Source organism: Heteronotia binoei, chromosome 3 (assembly GCF_032191835.1).
Source record: "Heteronotia binoei isolate CCM8104 ecotype False Entrance Well chromosome 3, APGP_CSIRO_Hbin_v1, whole genome shotgun sequence".
NCBI classification, from domain to species: Eukaryota; Metazoa; Chordata; class Lepidosauria; order Squamata; family Gekkonidae; genus Heteronotia; species Heteronotia binoei.
Window position 1 is genome coordinate 42715031 of NC_083225.1, and position 15237 is coordinate 42730267.

At 39.5% G+C, this 15237-nt stretch overlaps 1 protein-coding gene across 2 annotated transcripts in view; it reads left to right on the forward strand.

The window, feature by feature from the left end:
• Positions 1–15237, forward strand: part of TPP2 (tripeptidyl peptidase 2) — a 41627-nt gene that overhangs the window by 20651 nt on the left and 5739 nt on the right. Inside the window, exons 15-26 of one of the 2 annotated variants that reach the window (XM_060233676.1) lie at positions 117–193; positions 1086–1192; positions 1503–1657; positions 2476–2592; positions 2835–2935; positions 4142–4238; positions 4416–4553; positions 5981–6225; positions 7310–7388; positions 10158–10196; positions 14560–14711; positions 14811–14907. In XM_060233676.1, coding sequence (XP_060089659.1) covers positions 117–193; positions 1086–1192; positions 1503–1657; positions 2476–2592; positions 2835–2935; positions 4142–4238; positions 4416–4553; positions 5981–6225; positions 7310–7388; positions 10158–10196; positions 14560–14711; positions 14811–14907 — 1404 coding nt within the window. The remainder of the gene's footprint in view (positions 1–116; positions 194–1085; positions 1193–1502; positions 1658–2475; positions 2593–2834; positions 2936–4141; positions 4239–4415; positions 4554–5980; positions 6226–7309; positions 7389–10157; positions 10197–14559; positions 14712–14810; positions 14908–15237) is intronic. The other variant, XM_060233677.1, reaches the window with a different exon arrangement.

Here is a 15237-nt window from a genome sequence, read left to right on the forward strand (position 1 = left end):
GCTAACAAAGGAGTTAGTTTATGGCTCAAGACATGACAGCTTAAATGTATCTTCAAAAGATTGAAGCGTACTTTCTAAATATAACTAATTTTGCTGCGTTTTCAATTTCTTAAAAGGTGTGTGGTTATGAAATATCAATGCCTAACGCAGGTCCTTTGTTCAGAGTTCCAATAACTGTTGTTATACCAGGAAGGTAAGTGTGGTTTTATTGTTTGGAATGCTTTGTGAACATAAATACTTGGGGGGTATTCCTTTCGATCTGAGTTTCTGTAGTCTGTGGCATGCTTTCTGAGTAGATGTCCAGAACTACCAGTGAGAAAGATGGAAAATGTCCTCGCTTACTTCTAGCAGTAGTTGCACCACGAGAGTGAGAAAACCTCTCTGGCTCCCAGAACAAAGACTTAGGCATGCTTACAAGAGAATGGGATTGTCTATATGACAGCCCTTCAAGTACTTGAAGATAGTGATCATATCGCCTCTCAGCCGCCTCCTCTCCAGGCTAAACGTGCCCAACTTCTTCAGCCTTTCCTCATAGGACTTGGTCTCCTCATAGGACTGAATCATACATTTAAAAGTTATGTAAAAGTTTGGAATTGTTAATTAGCAGTTTATGAGAATCTTGCTGAATGTCTCATCTAGTTGAGCATTCAGTTTACGGCAGTGGACAGACAAACACTGCACAGTGCAGCACAACTCCTCTGCTGCATTTCTCAACATCTGACTTTCAGTAGCAGAAGGAAAACCTCTTGTTTACGTTCTGGAAAGGGGCCAAAAGCCTGTGGCATGAAGGATTCAATTTCCATTTTAAAATTTTGATAATAGCTGCTTCTCAGTGTGAATAATGTCATAAAGTTGCTGTAGTAGTAATCAGAGACCATTTAAAAAAAATTTTTTTTCATACAGTTGAGATTTGAAAGTTAAATGAAATTGCTAACTTCAGCCATCTTTTAAATGGTGCATGCATTCAAAAGGCCTTCTGAAATGCTGTAAATTTCCTTGGGAGTTTCTTTCAATTTCTAACTGCCTTGCAGTATTTACTTGATTGGGCCTCCACAACTGAACTAAAACATGGTTTCTGTTTGCAGGACAAATGAAGCTTCACACTATGAACTGAAATTTACTGATGTACATTTTAAACCTGGTCAGATTCAAAGGCACTTCATTGAAGTTCCTGCTGGAGCAACTTGGGCTGGTAAGGAAATTACTACCATATTTTCATGGAACTTGAAAATATGACTAAGTAACCCATTTTTAAAAAATGAAAAGTTAATTGTGTACATTTAAAACTTCATGGGATTTTTTTCCATATACACATATTGATGTTGTAGTTCTTAATATTGTTCATTTTGTGCTCATTTGCACTTTACCCTTTCAAAGATTGGCAAATCATGGTGTTAAGCATACGGTGCCACTGGTTCTAATGATACAATTTAGTTTCCAGGGGATTGATCCAGAGGTCTACAGTATTCTAGTAGTAATGTTGTGACTCTCTCCCTATTTAGAAGTGACCGTGTGTTCGTCATCGCCTGATGTGACCGCCAAGTTCGTTCTTCATGCGGTTCAGCTAGTAAAACAAAAGGCATACCGAAGCCATGAGTTCTACAAATTCTCTTCTGTACCAGAAAAAGGATCAGTGACTGAAGCATTTCCTGTCTTAGTAAGTTGCCTTGTGTTTTGAATCGAGGACCACAGTGTTAGAATACTAAGACAGTGCTGAAAGCTAGTTTGACCCACTAAATGATATACTTGGTTTGGGATTAGGATGTCAGCAATGGACTTAGTTTTTCTAACCATTAGAGAATAATGGGAAGAGTAATAGTAGGCCACCTTACAGGTTAGTTGCAGAGGGCCAATCAAGTAAATACTGTAAGGTAGTTATGCACATTTGTCAGGAGGCTTCTTCAGAGATCTTCCACTTTAAACTGACCTGGTTTTAACAATCAAAATATTCTCACGCTTTCTTTTGAAAATATATTCTGCTGCATCTGAGGACTGAAATGGGAGAGACCAGGTGTGAACATGTGGATTGCAGAGATTTATTTATTAGCTTTCTTCAACGTGCTAAGGGGTGGATTGCAATGGACATGGCCTCGGCTAAGATAGGGATAATTTCACCCCTTATATTATTTTTAATGGACCAACAGAGCAGTTAAGTACTTTAAAAACATTATAAAAATTTAGAAGACTCATTGTGTTGATTTAGTCTTCCTCCTTGACCTTCTCCGCTATACTTATCACAGTTTCCTTGCTGCTATTTTAACATTCCAAATAACTTTTCATGTTTTCCGCACATCTTGAAAAGACAGCATCTTATGATTTATCAAAGCCCCAGGCAGTTATCCTTTCTGGAATAATATCTAGTGCCATCAGTAGTTTATTTGTATCGCTTTAGGGATCACCAGAATATCTGTGCCATCCTGAGCTCTCTCTTTTTTTGAATGACAATCAGAGTATGTGCTTTTCCTTATTCCACAGGGTGAAAAAACTATTGAATTTTGTATTGCTCGTTGGTGGGCAAGCCTCCATGATGTCAGCATTGACTACACTGTTTCTTTCCATGGCATAGTTTGCACTCCTTCTCAGCTGAACATTGTGAGTCTCATTTCCTGTCTTCCATTTTCCTTTGACAAATGTACTCATTAAAAGACTGTAAGAAAAGATTTTAAAATGACTTGGCTATTTGTAACTTTAGCCAACATTAATGCCTTATCAGATACAGCTTTCAGTCCATTATTCAATGTAAATGCCTGTCATCTAGATGATCATGTATACATCACCTAAAATTCACAATTCTGTTGAACAGAAATCAAAACATAAAAACTTTTCTCTTTTAGCATGCTTCAGAAGGCATAGTCCGTTTTGATGTTCAGTCAGCACTGAAATACGAAGATGTTGCTCCTAGCATAAATCTCAAAAGTTGGGTTCAAACACTAAGGTATAGTGTTAGTTTTTGTTTGTTTTTTAAAGTAGCCATTTGGTCCATACAAAAACAAGTCCTTGTGGTGTGGGGGGGGCGGGAAACAGTAAAATAATGTGAATTTTAAAAAAGGTGTTGCATTCTGTGTGCATGCTGTACACATCTTAAAAGTGGGTAATGGTAGAAACACAAAACATGGGGCCAGATCCAAAGTGCAGTTTCCACTGTCAGAAGATACTTCTGTCAGCAGAGTGGAACTTTCTTGCCTACCAGCCTTCACTGCAGCCTACTGATGTGCCTGAAATGCTCCTCCGGGGTGGGGACAGGAGACCTTCTGGAGCAGCATGACTGGCTAATTTTGCATAGGTAATTAAAAGGAGAAAATGGGGAAAATCACCCTGCTGTTCTGCTGAAGGGAATGGACCTTGGGTCCTGTGCAGGGATGAAGTTGTTAAGTGCAAGTAATCTTAATACTTTTTTTTACTGGTGTAAATTAAAATACTAGTTCTAGGATGTTTTATTGGTGTAAAGTAAAGACGAATGCTGTGTTTTCTTAGCAAAGTAAGGCATATCAAAATTATTTGTCTCTTAAAGTGGAAATATACATATAGCACATGTACACAAGTGCCTTGTCTGTGAATGCAGTGCAAATTCTGATGCATGTAGAAGAATTGAAGAAGAATTGCAGATTATACCCTGCCATTCTCTCTGAATCAGAGACTCAGAGCATCTTACAATCTCCCATATCTTCTCCCCCCACAACAAACACCCTGTGAGGTGGGTGGGACTGAGAGGGCTCTCACAGCAGCTGCCCTTTCAAGGACAACCTCTGCCAGAGCTATGGCTAAGGCCCTTCCAGCAGGTGCAAGTGGAGGAGTGGGGAATCAAACCCGGTTCTCCCAGATAAGAGTCCACACACTTAACCACTACACCAAACTGGCTCTCCCTTCACTTGTACAGTGTTTCCCATACAGTTGATATCAAAGAAATGTTGAATGTTTGCCAGTGGCAAGATTAAAAGCTTCTCACACAATGAATATATTCTGTTAAGCAGGAGGCTAGCAACTTGTTGGAAATGGAGGGCTACATCAGCAGCTTTCTAAATTAAAGTATACCACAGTGACTTCACATGTATGCACACCTTGATGTTGTGACATTTCCAGTTCTTTTATTGCTTAATGTTTACATCTTGAATTAGCTCTAATGTTTAGATCTGTGTTGCAGACCACTGAGTGCTAAAATAAAACCATTAGGACCCCGAGATGTTCTGCCAAATAATCGACAGTTATATGAGATGATTTTGACATACAACTTTCATCAAGTAAGTTTGTATTTTTAACAGAATCCTTCCCAACAAATGATGTTCTCAAACCTAGACTATAACACATTTTGTTTATCTAAAACCAGTTAAATACCTATCTTAAAGAAATAATACTTACAGGCTTTTTTCCCTGTAACACTACTGCATACCTGAAATACACTTTGTTTTTTCCTCCAGCCAAAGAGTGGGGAAGTTACTCCAAGCTGTCCCTTGCTTTGTGAACTCTTGTATGAATCAGAATATGACAGCCAGTTGTGGATGATCTTTGACCAAAATAAAAGGCACATGGGGTCAGGAGATGCCTATCCACACCAGGTATATAAAGATGTTTACTACTATCGATGGATTCTGTAGTCTACAAACTGCTATTTCTTCCACCAAATTTTGTAGTTTCTCTAAAGCTTAGAACTTGTGCGTACCTTTCGGGAGAATAAATATCATCAAATGCAATCAGTCTTATTTCTGAGCCTGCTTGATGGAATCAGCCTGTACAACTGTCTCAGTGCTCCATTAATTCCCATGTTCTGTTTCATCATTTTTGAGTAAGAGTCTTTGAATTATCATTTTTGAAAAAACGGCACAGGCATAAATAAAACTGCACACTTTCACAGTTGAGTCTCTGTTTTAGAAAGATGAAAAAGGTAAAGTCTCTGCTGCCTACAGAGCAGGCTTTCCCAGTGCAGATACAGTAAAGCAAACCATTTATCATGGTTTCTTCTTCCTGTGACCTGATGAACATCACTCTGATTCAGATAATGTGGGCTAAGTAAAAACTATGCCCGAGCTTCCAGCTAACCTTCATAAATTGTTCAACATTGATAACGGTATTTCCTGGGGTTGGAGTACTATGGGAGAATTCATAAAGCTAAACAATACATTCTGGTACAGATATGCCAAGGTTTACTGTTGTGTCACAAGAGAAGCTAAAGTGTTGCTCATAAGAATCTTATTGGAGGCATCTATTATTCTGTCCCCTTCTTCCTATTATCTAATGTATGAACAGCGCCATGTACCTGAAGGAGGGGATAAGGTGCACTTGCTTTTCATGATAGTGCCCATGACTGTATTTGAAAATTGTGAAGGAATCACAGAAGCATCACTGTTACCCAGAAAGCGCAGTATCAACCTAGATTATTGAGGCAAGAGAGTAGATGGGATGACAGAAGGAAGGGTTAATTGAGTTTGCAAGAGAATACCTTATGAATTGAACGAAGAGGTTATATCCTGTTTTGCAAGGTGCTTTGGGGGATATATTAAATTGTCATTAGGGATACTGTGTCTTCAAATGTTAGTGACTGGTTTTAATTGTACCTGGCAGGGGGTGATCGACATGTCTTGGGGGACCATTCAAAACTTGGGATGTTTGGGATTCTAGGCATCAAGAGAAGCGAGGGAGGGAGGGAGCATGCTCCAGCTAGTCTGCTGTGAATTGGCCTTTTAAACATCTTTTAGAGGGCCACTGTATCGGTGGGTGGTAGGCCTCCCTCTGGAGGCCATTTCTAATGGATTTTAAAGTTTAAATGGAGAAATGCACTGTGGATTAGCCTGCCCCCCCCCCCAACTGGGAATATCCAGGAGTGCCTTTTGAATTATTGTATATTGCCAATCTGGTAGTGGAAATATTGGGCATCGTTGCAACATCCAATTTCACATTTTTTAACAAGAAAGTTCTGCTGACTTTGTAGAAACTGAAGATCATTGTTCATTGGGTCTTTGCAATAAGGAATATTTTCTTTTCTTAGTATTCTGTGAAGCTGGAGAAGGGAGATTATACAGTTCGGCTACAAATCCGTCATGAGCAGAGCAGCGAGCTGGATCGTATCAAAGACCTTCCATTTATTATCTCCCACAGACTGTCTAGTACCCTGAGTTTGGATATTTATGAAAACCACAGCCAGGCTCTCTTAGGGAAGAAGAAAACAAATAGTTTGTGCCTTCCACCAAAGCACAACCAGCCTTTCTTTGTTACATCTTTGCCAGATGACAAGTGAGTAGTTCATGTTCTGTATTCCTGTCAGTGGTGCTGTGTATTCCAGTTTGCAATACATAACACAGTTAAAATGTTGTGAACTGTTCTAAACCTTCACAAATCAGGAGTTCTTAAACATTCAGATTGTCAGTTTTCACATTTCACAGTGGTGATCTGCTATCAGTCAAAAAATGACTGGTGCCTCCCCCACTGAAGATGTTAGTAAAAGGAAAGCGGCTATCATTGCTGAGCAAGAGTGAGGTAACTTACATTTGAGTTTAGGAAAAGGAGCTAATGTGTTTGGAGGGGGTGGCTGTTTAACTCCTGGTTATTTATACCCAGCTCTTCTCCCACATTGGGAACTCAAAATGGTTTACTAAGTAAAATGTAAATACAATATACATGTAAACTAAGCTATACTACCCAACAGGCCCTCAGTCCAAACATAAAGTAGATTGATACAAGATACTGAGCGTAGTTACATTAGATGTCTGCTATCCCCAAGGTTCTAAATGTTTTAAATGGTTTAATGTTTAAAATTTAAATGTTTTTATGCTTAAAATGTATTTATGTCAGATTCTTGTGTTGTGAGCCGCCCTGAGCCACTTGTTGGGAAGGGCGGGATATAAGTCATAAAATAAATAAATAATAAATAAATAAATATAACCATTATAAGGATATCCTGGTGGACTAGTGTGGTTCAACCAACATGGCTCTAGCAGGACCACAGGTTATTCATCTGCCTCTGGCAAGAGTCAAGCTTTTAGCCACTTAGGAAGAGATGAGGCAATTGCTCAGCTCCTTCAGCTGTCTTTGTTCTCAGTTCACTTTACGATAACTTGAGGGACTAGTGGTGCTTTTAAAAAGAGATTCTTAAGCATGTGTCTGTGATAATTTTTTTTTTGGGGGGGGGGTTAATTTGGAGATTTAGAACTATAATGTGAAATGGTTGGATTGAAGAATGCACCAATTTATTTGGGTTTAATGTATTAAATAATATAATAATAATATATTAGTATTCTAATATACTGAATGATGAATTTGGCATTTAACTTTAATAGCATGTAACCTTCTTACTGTTCCCTGCTTTCTTGATCCTTAGAATTCCTAAAGGAGCAAGCCCAGGGTGTTACCTTGCAGGATCATTGACACTTTCAAAGACAGAACTTGGAAAGAAAGCGGTGAGTAAAACAACATGAAAGTCAGTATCGTATTTGTCCATATGAAAATGCCTCTTTAAAGATTTTTTGTTGAAATTTATCACCTGTTTATCCAGATTTTGGGAGGATTTTTTCCAAGACTTTTATAAGAATAGTCTAGGGCCAAAGGCAAACATATATGTGGGTTTGTTTGGTGTTTTTTAAAGGTATTTTAGCCTTCAAATTCATTTCAAACTTGCATTCTTTGCTTTCAACACTTTCTGTTGCATTAAGGTAACTGTTTCTACACTGACATGACAAGTTTAAATTGATTTTGTGCAAAATTGGGGCGAGGAACCCACATTTGTTCAATGGCAATATTCAGTAGTTCACATTTTTTAATGCTGAAAATTCAGAACAGAACACATCAAGCAATGTTGGATCAACCTGTAAAGCCTCTATTTAATATATGGTAGAGGAGATCTCATGCTGGTACAGCATCAAACAAGGATACAACAGAGACCACCTACTGATTATCTAGAAAAGATAAGAACACACTTTGAGTTCTGAGCATCTTTTATTGTTTTACTGGAAGCTGCCTGCCTGCTTATATCAAGGTCAGCACTGACAATTCAGACAGGCAGGAGCTCCCTGGAATCTTAGATAAAGGTCTTTTACACCACCTACTACCTGCTCCTTTTAACTGGAGATGCCAGGGATTGAACCTGGGATGTTTTGCATGTCAAGCAGATGCTCTGTTGCTAAGCCATGTGTGACCCACAAAAATTTTTTTGAGCAGAAGAGGGACAAGAAAAAGTTGGATAATAGTAGAAGTCATGCATTAAGCAGGACATGCAGGAAATGTGCTTTTTGGATCTTGCTGAGATACATGGTTGTAAAAGGCAAAGTAGTTCCTCATTTCTTCACTTAATGCTACATTTTCAAAGGATTTCCTCAGCTGTTCAGTTATTCTCTAAAAATCTGTTAAAGCCAAGCAGGGACGAGCTGATGATTTTTAAGTCCTTATGCATTCCTTCATGATAAATAGTTGCTTAGGTCATCCAAATGCTGCATGCATTACAGTAGGGTTGTAGAATTTAGAATTGAATTGCCACAGAGATTTGCTTAAATGTGTTTGACACTCAGAGGCCTAACAGTAATTTCAAAAATCTATCAAATTCATACTGGACATTTGCATGTGCTGTGCAAAATGTCCAACCCCACTGTGCATGTAGTGGGGAAAGCATTAAAATATCCTTTAGAAAGTAATAAACTACTTGCAAATTCTGCTATCCATCAATTTAGCCACACAGAACACAAATAATGACAAGGGGGACAAGATGGAGGAGGAAATTATGTCAGCGATGGCTGAAATAGGGCGGTGCCTTCCTCTGCTGTACAATATTGTTTTCCATTGCTATCACTATTTTAGGAATTTCAGCTTGCATGGATGAAAGTGGAGAGGAATGACCACAACTGGTAGTAGGTATGGCAGCAAAATAGTCCAGAGCTCTTTATCATCTCCTGGGCTTATTTGGCAGAGTTGTTTGCATACTTCCCACTTTGGTGCAATGCAACCACTAGGTAAAATGGGTCAGAGCTCTAATATATTTCTAGAAAAATACTAGTAAAGGCCACCTTCACCAAACTAACTTGCTTTGAAGCATAAACTAATCCCACTGAGTGAGGACGCAAATTGATCTCAGACTTGCACTTAGGACAACAGGTACACTTAAAAGGGGGTTTAACTTGGTGGATTTACTTAAACTGACTTAAGTAGTGTGTGATTTGCCCAATCTCTAGTGAGTTTTTTGCTTGCCGAAAACATAGTGAAGGATTCCACCAATACTATGCTAGTGGCTGAATCTAAACTGCTACTTGTGCAAGAAGAAGGTACTTCTGTTTGGGAGAGGGTGATTTGAAGAAGGCCCACCTTTAGCTATAGATTTCCATGCCATGTCCAACCCGTTTCCAAACACACAGTGACCAGGAGCAGCCAGGAGGAGAGGGTGCCACAGCAGGAAAGGAAAGATGGGAAACCAGCATTTTCCATCAGTGGAAGAGGGTATCTGTTAATGAAGGAGGCTTCTCCTTCAAAGATAGAGCTGAGCTAGTGATCTTGCAGAGTCCTTCCATGTCCATTGGGAGGTAAGTTCTGTCTGTTCAGAAGCAACATGTTCTGGAAGCAGAACTTGGTTCTTGGAGTACTCCTCCCATTTTTGCATGCTAAAGCTATTATGGCCCCCAAAACTGGGTGTCATATGACAGGTTATGGGCAAGTCTTTGTGTGTGTGTAGTGGCCCAGGAAAATCAATGAAATCAGCTTGGCTTGTTACACCTCAAATTATGGTGTAGTATATTGAGTCACAGTTTTGAGTATTGTCATACAATGGTATGTTCTTACGCTAATCAGGAGTAAATTCAGTGGATTCTAGAAAAAAGGAAAACAAGCATTTCAATTTAGTGAACGTTAACTTGGGCAAAGAAAAAAAAGCCACACTAGTAAACTTCATTAGTCAACTGTGTAAATATTGAGGCTACCACAGTAGTTTAATGGTCATCTTTAAGTTCAATGGTCAGTTTAATTTTGTGCCCTGAGTGACTAATATTTGCCTGCTTTCTTAGAAAGAAGAACCTGTATTCATAGATCCAGATTTAATATCTTAGAAAGCTAAACTTCTGTGCTTTTCCAAGCATGCCTTGTTAAGTGAGATGCTAAGTGAAAAATCCATTCACGAGGGAGCAAGAACATGAGAGGAGGAGGTGTCTCCATCCTGTAGAGTTTGTGCAGTGTGTTATTCTATCTTCCAGGGGCAGTCCGCAGCAAAGCGACAAGGAAAGTTTAAAAAGGTACTGAATGTCAGTTTTTGCAAGACGTACTTTTTGCACATGACTTGTAAGTTGTTATACAGAATTATTTCTGTGTCCTCAGTTGTCCTTAAATACAGCTTGAACAATGTTTAACTCCTGAACAGCTCATCTTTATTAGGATAAGTACAGTGTGTTTGGTTAAGCAGATGATCACATGCCCTGAGCCCACCCTCCCTCTTGGGTGTTGATCGAGCATGCAGAGAGGGAGAGTGGGCACAAGCTCTTGGTGGTTGCACAGCGCCTTTGTGCAGAGGAAGTGACTTGATGAGGGAGCACCTCGTTTTCGTAGGTTATCATCCCAGCAGTTCTGTGAAAAACTAGAAATATGCTAAGCAAACTGCATTGGCGCCAAGAACACTAGTTAAAGGCTGAACTCTTCCGTTTTCTTTTGTCACCTCCATCAATGCAGTCTGTATTCCATCTGTCACAAAGGTGGGATGGCAAAAGAACTCAGATGCTAGCACAGCCAAAGCCTTTACGTTATTGCCCACTGTCAGTGACGAGAATGCAATCATTCACAAAAGATCATGGAGCCAGCTCAGTTTACTGAAGGTGGAACTGGATGCTACATTGATTTCTGTGATCATTTAAAAATGCTTCCATATTAGAAGTTCATTCTGCGTTATGGAATTAAGACTTGCACAACTTAGAAGTCTGTAAGATTTATCAAGAGAATGTATGCCAGTGGCAGACTGTTCCCCTCCCCTTCTCCTTCCAGTGTAGTAATGCAAGATGAATTGGTATTAATGTAGTAGAAATATATGGAACCTGTTTTTTGTACTTTTTTTATATTGTTCATATACTTGTAATCCAAACTTTTTTTTAAGGTAGGGTAATGAATAAAAATTTTAAACTTAGAAAGAAGAGAGAGAATTTATGCAAAGCATTTTTCACGCCTGATGTTTGTTTACTCCTCGCAAAGTGTGAGGGCTCATTCACCCTTTGACTGAGTTCAAAAACAAACCTGAAAAGGGTTTTGTGTGACCACCAAAAGGCAGTTTTATAGAACATCTTGCAAATGGCTGGTAGTCATTGCCTTTAAAAAGTCTTATATGTTGGCTCACCTCATACTAGTGGAATTCTTTTAGTAGAGAGTCCTCACAGAAAATGCTACATTAGAAAATGAGATGGAAAGCCATTTCTATCCAGTGGATTGTGGCATATGGTGATAGGTAGGAGTTGTATGATTTTTTTTTTTAACCAAGAAGGAGGTAAAACTCAAAAGGGTTATGATGGAAGAAATAGAGTCTGATCTTCTAGCAGGCTGCAAAGTTGTTCATCCTGTAGTGATGATGTTCACATTGATCCTTTCATGCAGTTCATTAGTAGTACTCAGTATAGAGGACTCATATTCTGCATTCACAAACACATTCCTTATGCAGACTGAAATAAAGTGAGTCAGGATTTGCAGTGGATACATTGCACAGTCTTCAAATCTGTTAGGAAGATGCAGGTATCTTCCAAACATTGTTCTGATTTTTGTAAAATCTTGGTATGGCCTTGCTGGAAAATACCTTACCTGCTCATTCATTCAAGGCCTGCTAATGCAGTAATGCAAATGTGTCTGCTTGCTGTATGCATTGTAGTCAGTCATGTGTTCTGTTGGACTTGGCAGGGCCTGGCTGTCCTCACCTTCACAGTGATGGCAATGCTGTTGGTAGCCATTAGGTGAGCATAAACTGCAGTAGTTTTAACCACTTCATTTTTTAAAAGTTAAGATTGCCATGCTCAGGTGTAGTATGTGGCTGGGTGCTCATGTGCTGAGGCTTGTTTTCCTCTCTGGTATCATCATTTGTTTAATTCAGAATGACCTTGCACTGTCCTTTAAGAGGAGTCATGGGACCAAATTTCTGCAAACAGGGGTGTGGAGAAAAATTTCTGCAAACTGGGGTGTGGAGAAATTTGGGTTAATTGTGGAGTGAAGAGCAAACTTTCATGTGCTTTCTGCTTAATCATCAGTTCAGGGACACAGGGTTCATTATGAAACAGGGCTAAACTAGATGCAGGGGGGCGGGTCTGTGGTTAGGATTTCCAGTAATGTGAAAGTTTTATGTGTTGGTTGACTGGAATATTTGTTTTTACCTAGCCTGCTCTGTTGCGATGGATAGACGGGTATGAATACTGTACTTGGCTCTCACCTTTCACAAAATTTGTTGCCATTACAGTGGAGGGGGAATTAAGGAAACTGTAAAGAAGGAAAAGATTGATTCACCACCCCCCTTCCCAAGTACTACTTTTCTACTCTTTGAAGTAGCCACAGTGCAATGATTTTTTACCAGTCAGTAGCACCAAGGAGAGAAAAGATCATCATAAGAGTTACCCTTAGGGCAGGGACTTCCACTCAATAGCTGCTGCTCACCTGCACTCTGGGGTCTCTGTGGGGCACACAATCCAGGTGACTGAGTGGCCTGGGGATACTTTCAGCCCTAGGTCCAGTACTAGAGCCCGCCACCTAGATAATGGGATAGTCTTACCTGGCCATGTCTAGTTAATAGAAAAAGAGAGATTTGGGGGGTGGGGGGAGACGCCACTGTTTGAAACAACATTAGCACAAATTTGAAGTTGTTGAGAAGAGTCAATTAGTCTCTTTTTATCAGCACTACATCTGAGCAGGCTATTCTTGGTTGAATAGGAAGACGTTGTGACATTGTTCCTTGCCTCTCGGAACAAATGTGCAAATAATTTAAGTGAGGATATTTTCTGAAGGTTAGGTCTGGTTCACATAGGCTTTGAAATCAATAAAGTTATTGTGTGTAGCTTGAGCATGGTGAAGATCTATTTCCTTGACAGTTGGTGGACTCTGCCATAAAAAGGGTTATAATCTGTGCCTGTACAAGCATAGTTTTATGCAGGGGAAAGCAGGCTATGATAAAAGTAAGCTGGCCAACCTTGTAGCAGTGTTCTGGCTCACCAAAAGTTTAGCACTTTGCATAACCATAGGTTGCTTTTTTATCCATTCTACACTTTTAAAAAGTACTAATGAATACTGGGAAGGAAAGTTTATTTTTTAAAATGTACACACCTCTTTGGCAGTTATTCCAATATAACATATAAAAATATCAAGATTATTGTTTATGGTGCAAGGGCGCCATAAACAGACCATTGATTTTGTCATCGGTTTCTCCCTTCAGCTTCAAATATGCTGGAGGTATAAATAAAAGCAAACAAATGATTCACATTTGCTGTCTAAAGTATGCAGGTAACTGATGTTCTGTGAATTCTCTTGTTTACCATTTTTGCAGAATCCACAAGTTTTCATTTGCTCCGTTTTTTTGGAGGTCAGTTAGACCTGGTTTTAATGCTCAGTTTTAAAAGCAGTTTTCTTTGCAAGCTAGGACACCCAGAACAATTCTTTTAATTGTGGAAGACTATAGAGTGCAAAGTGACACAAGTTATTTTATTTTTATTTTAGTGAATTGAATTTATATCCTGCCCTTCCCGTGAGCAGGCTCAGGGCAGGTAACATCAGATTTTAGAACATTACAATTACAATAGTAGTCAAAAAGCAATAAAACAATTTAAAGGCTGGTGAAATATTTACTCAGTAACCCTAACAGGTGGATAAGTGGTCAGCTGAAGTCACAACAGAGTAGTATTGCCAACACTCCACATGGGCAAGTGTGCTTGGGTGGTTCTCTGCAGGGAGGCCAGGTAATTGGATGCCCATCACCTCAACCAAAGGCCTGGCAGAACAGCTCCATTTTACAGACCCTGCAGAACTGTAATAAGTCCCACAGGGCCCTAGTCTCAAGCAGGAGCGTGTTCTACCAGTCAGGGGTCACGACAGAAAAGTTAGGACTAGAATTGTGAATCTTTGTTTCTTGTGGGGAGGGGAGGTCAGTTATGAACCTAGAAACGAAAAGCATATACTGCTGATCCTCAGTAGAGATGGGGTTTTTATATGGACTGGTAACCCTCCTTCTTATCCAGTCACTGAAATAAAATGCTACTGTAACTGATGCTATAGGAATTTTAAAAAATGTTTGTTTTAGTTGGTTCTTTCTGCATTTTTTTTTAACTATTGATGCTGGGAGGGGAGCATGATCCTCAAACCCAGTATAAAAGAGCATATTTTAAACTAGGTCTGACCTTTTTGAAGTGCCTGACAATTTACCCATAGTCTACAGACTGAAATTCCTTGATCACAGTTTTAAATCCCTAGATGAATACACCTGCTCAACTGGACTGTTCTTTTGACTGCAAACACTAATCTTTTCCCCCTGCAGGTACTGTGAGCTGTTACATAGATAACAGCTCTCTTTTTACTACTTTAGGCTGTTTGCAGTACGGCAGAATGCTGCTGCTAGCATTGACCGAGTTGCTGTCCTTTTCCCTCTCCTAGGATGTAATTTCAGTTCATTATCACCTGATCCCGTCGCCAGTAAAAAATAAGAACGGCAGTAAGGAAAAGGAGAAGGAACCTGAAAAGGAAAAAGACGCAAAGGATGAATTTGCTGAAGCCTTAAGGGACCTGAAGATTCAGTGGATGACTAAGTATGTTTCTGTAATTCTGCGTTAATACAATTTGTATCCCATAGTCTCCCATCCTAGAGTTGCTCATTCAGCATTTTTACTGCCATTCTTCTTCTCTAGGCTTGATACCAGTGACATGTATAATGAATTGAAAGAGGCTTTTCCTAATCATCTTCCTCTGTATGTTGCGAGACTTCATCAATTGGATTCTGAAAAGGTGAGCTCTCATTTTTTAAAGTGGGCTTAGAAGAGATGGACTCTTTTAATATTCTCCAGCCTTGAACTTCTTGAACTTTGTGCTCTCAGCAGTTTGGTACACTTTTATTTCTTCCATTACAACCCTGAAAGGAAAACAGCTTGATGGTCTGGCAGCTCAACTTCAGAATTTGCATATTGATTTTATCGAGATTTAAAGATGGCCGAAGCCGATATACTTGTTAGAGATGAACCGTGCCCGCTGCATTCCCTCAGCGGACATCATTGATGGATGCAGTTTTTTTGGCAAAAGGGCTAAAACAATGCATGGTACCATCAACAAAATGGTTTG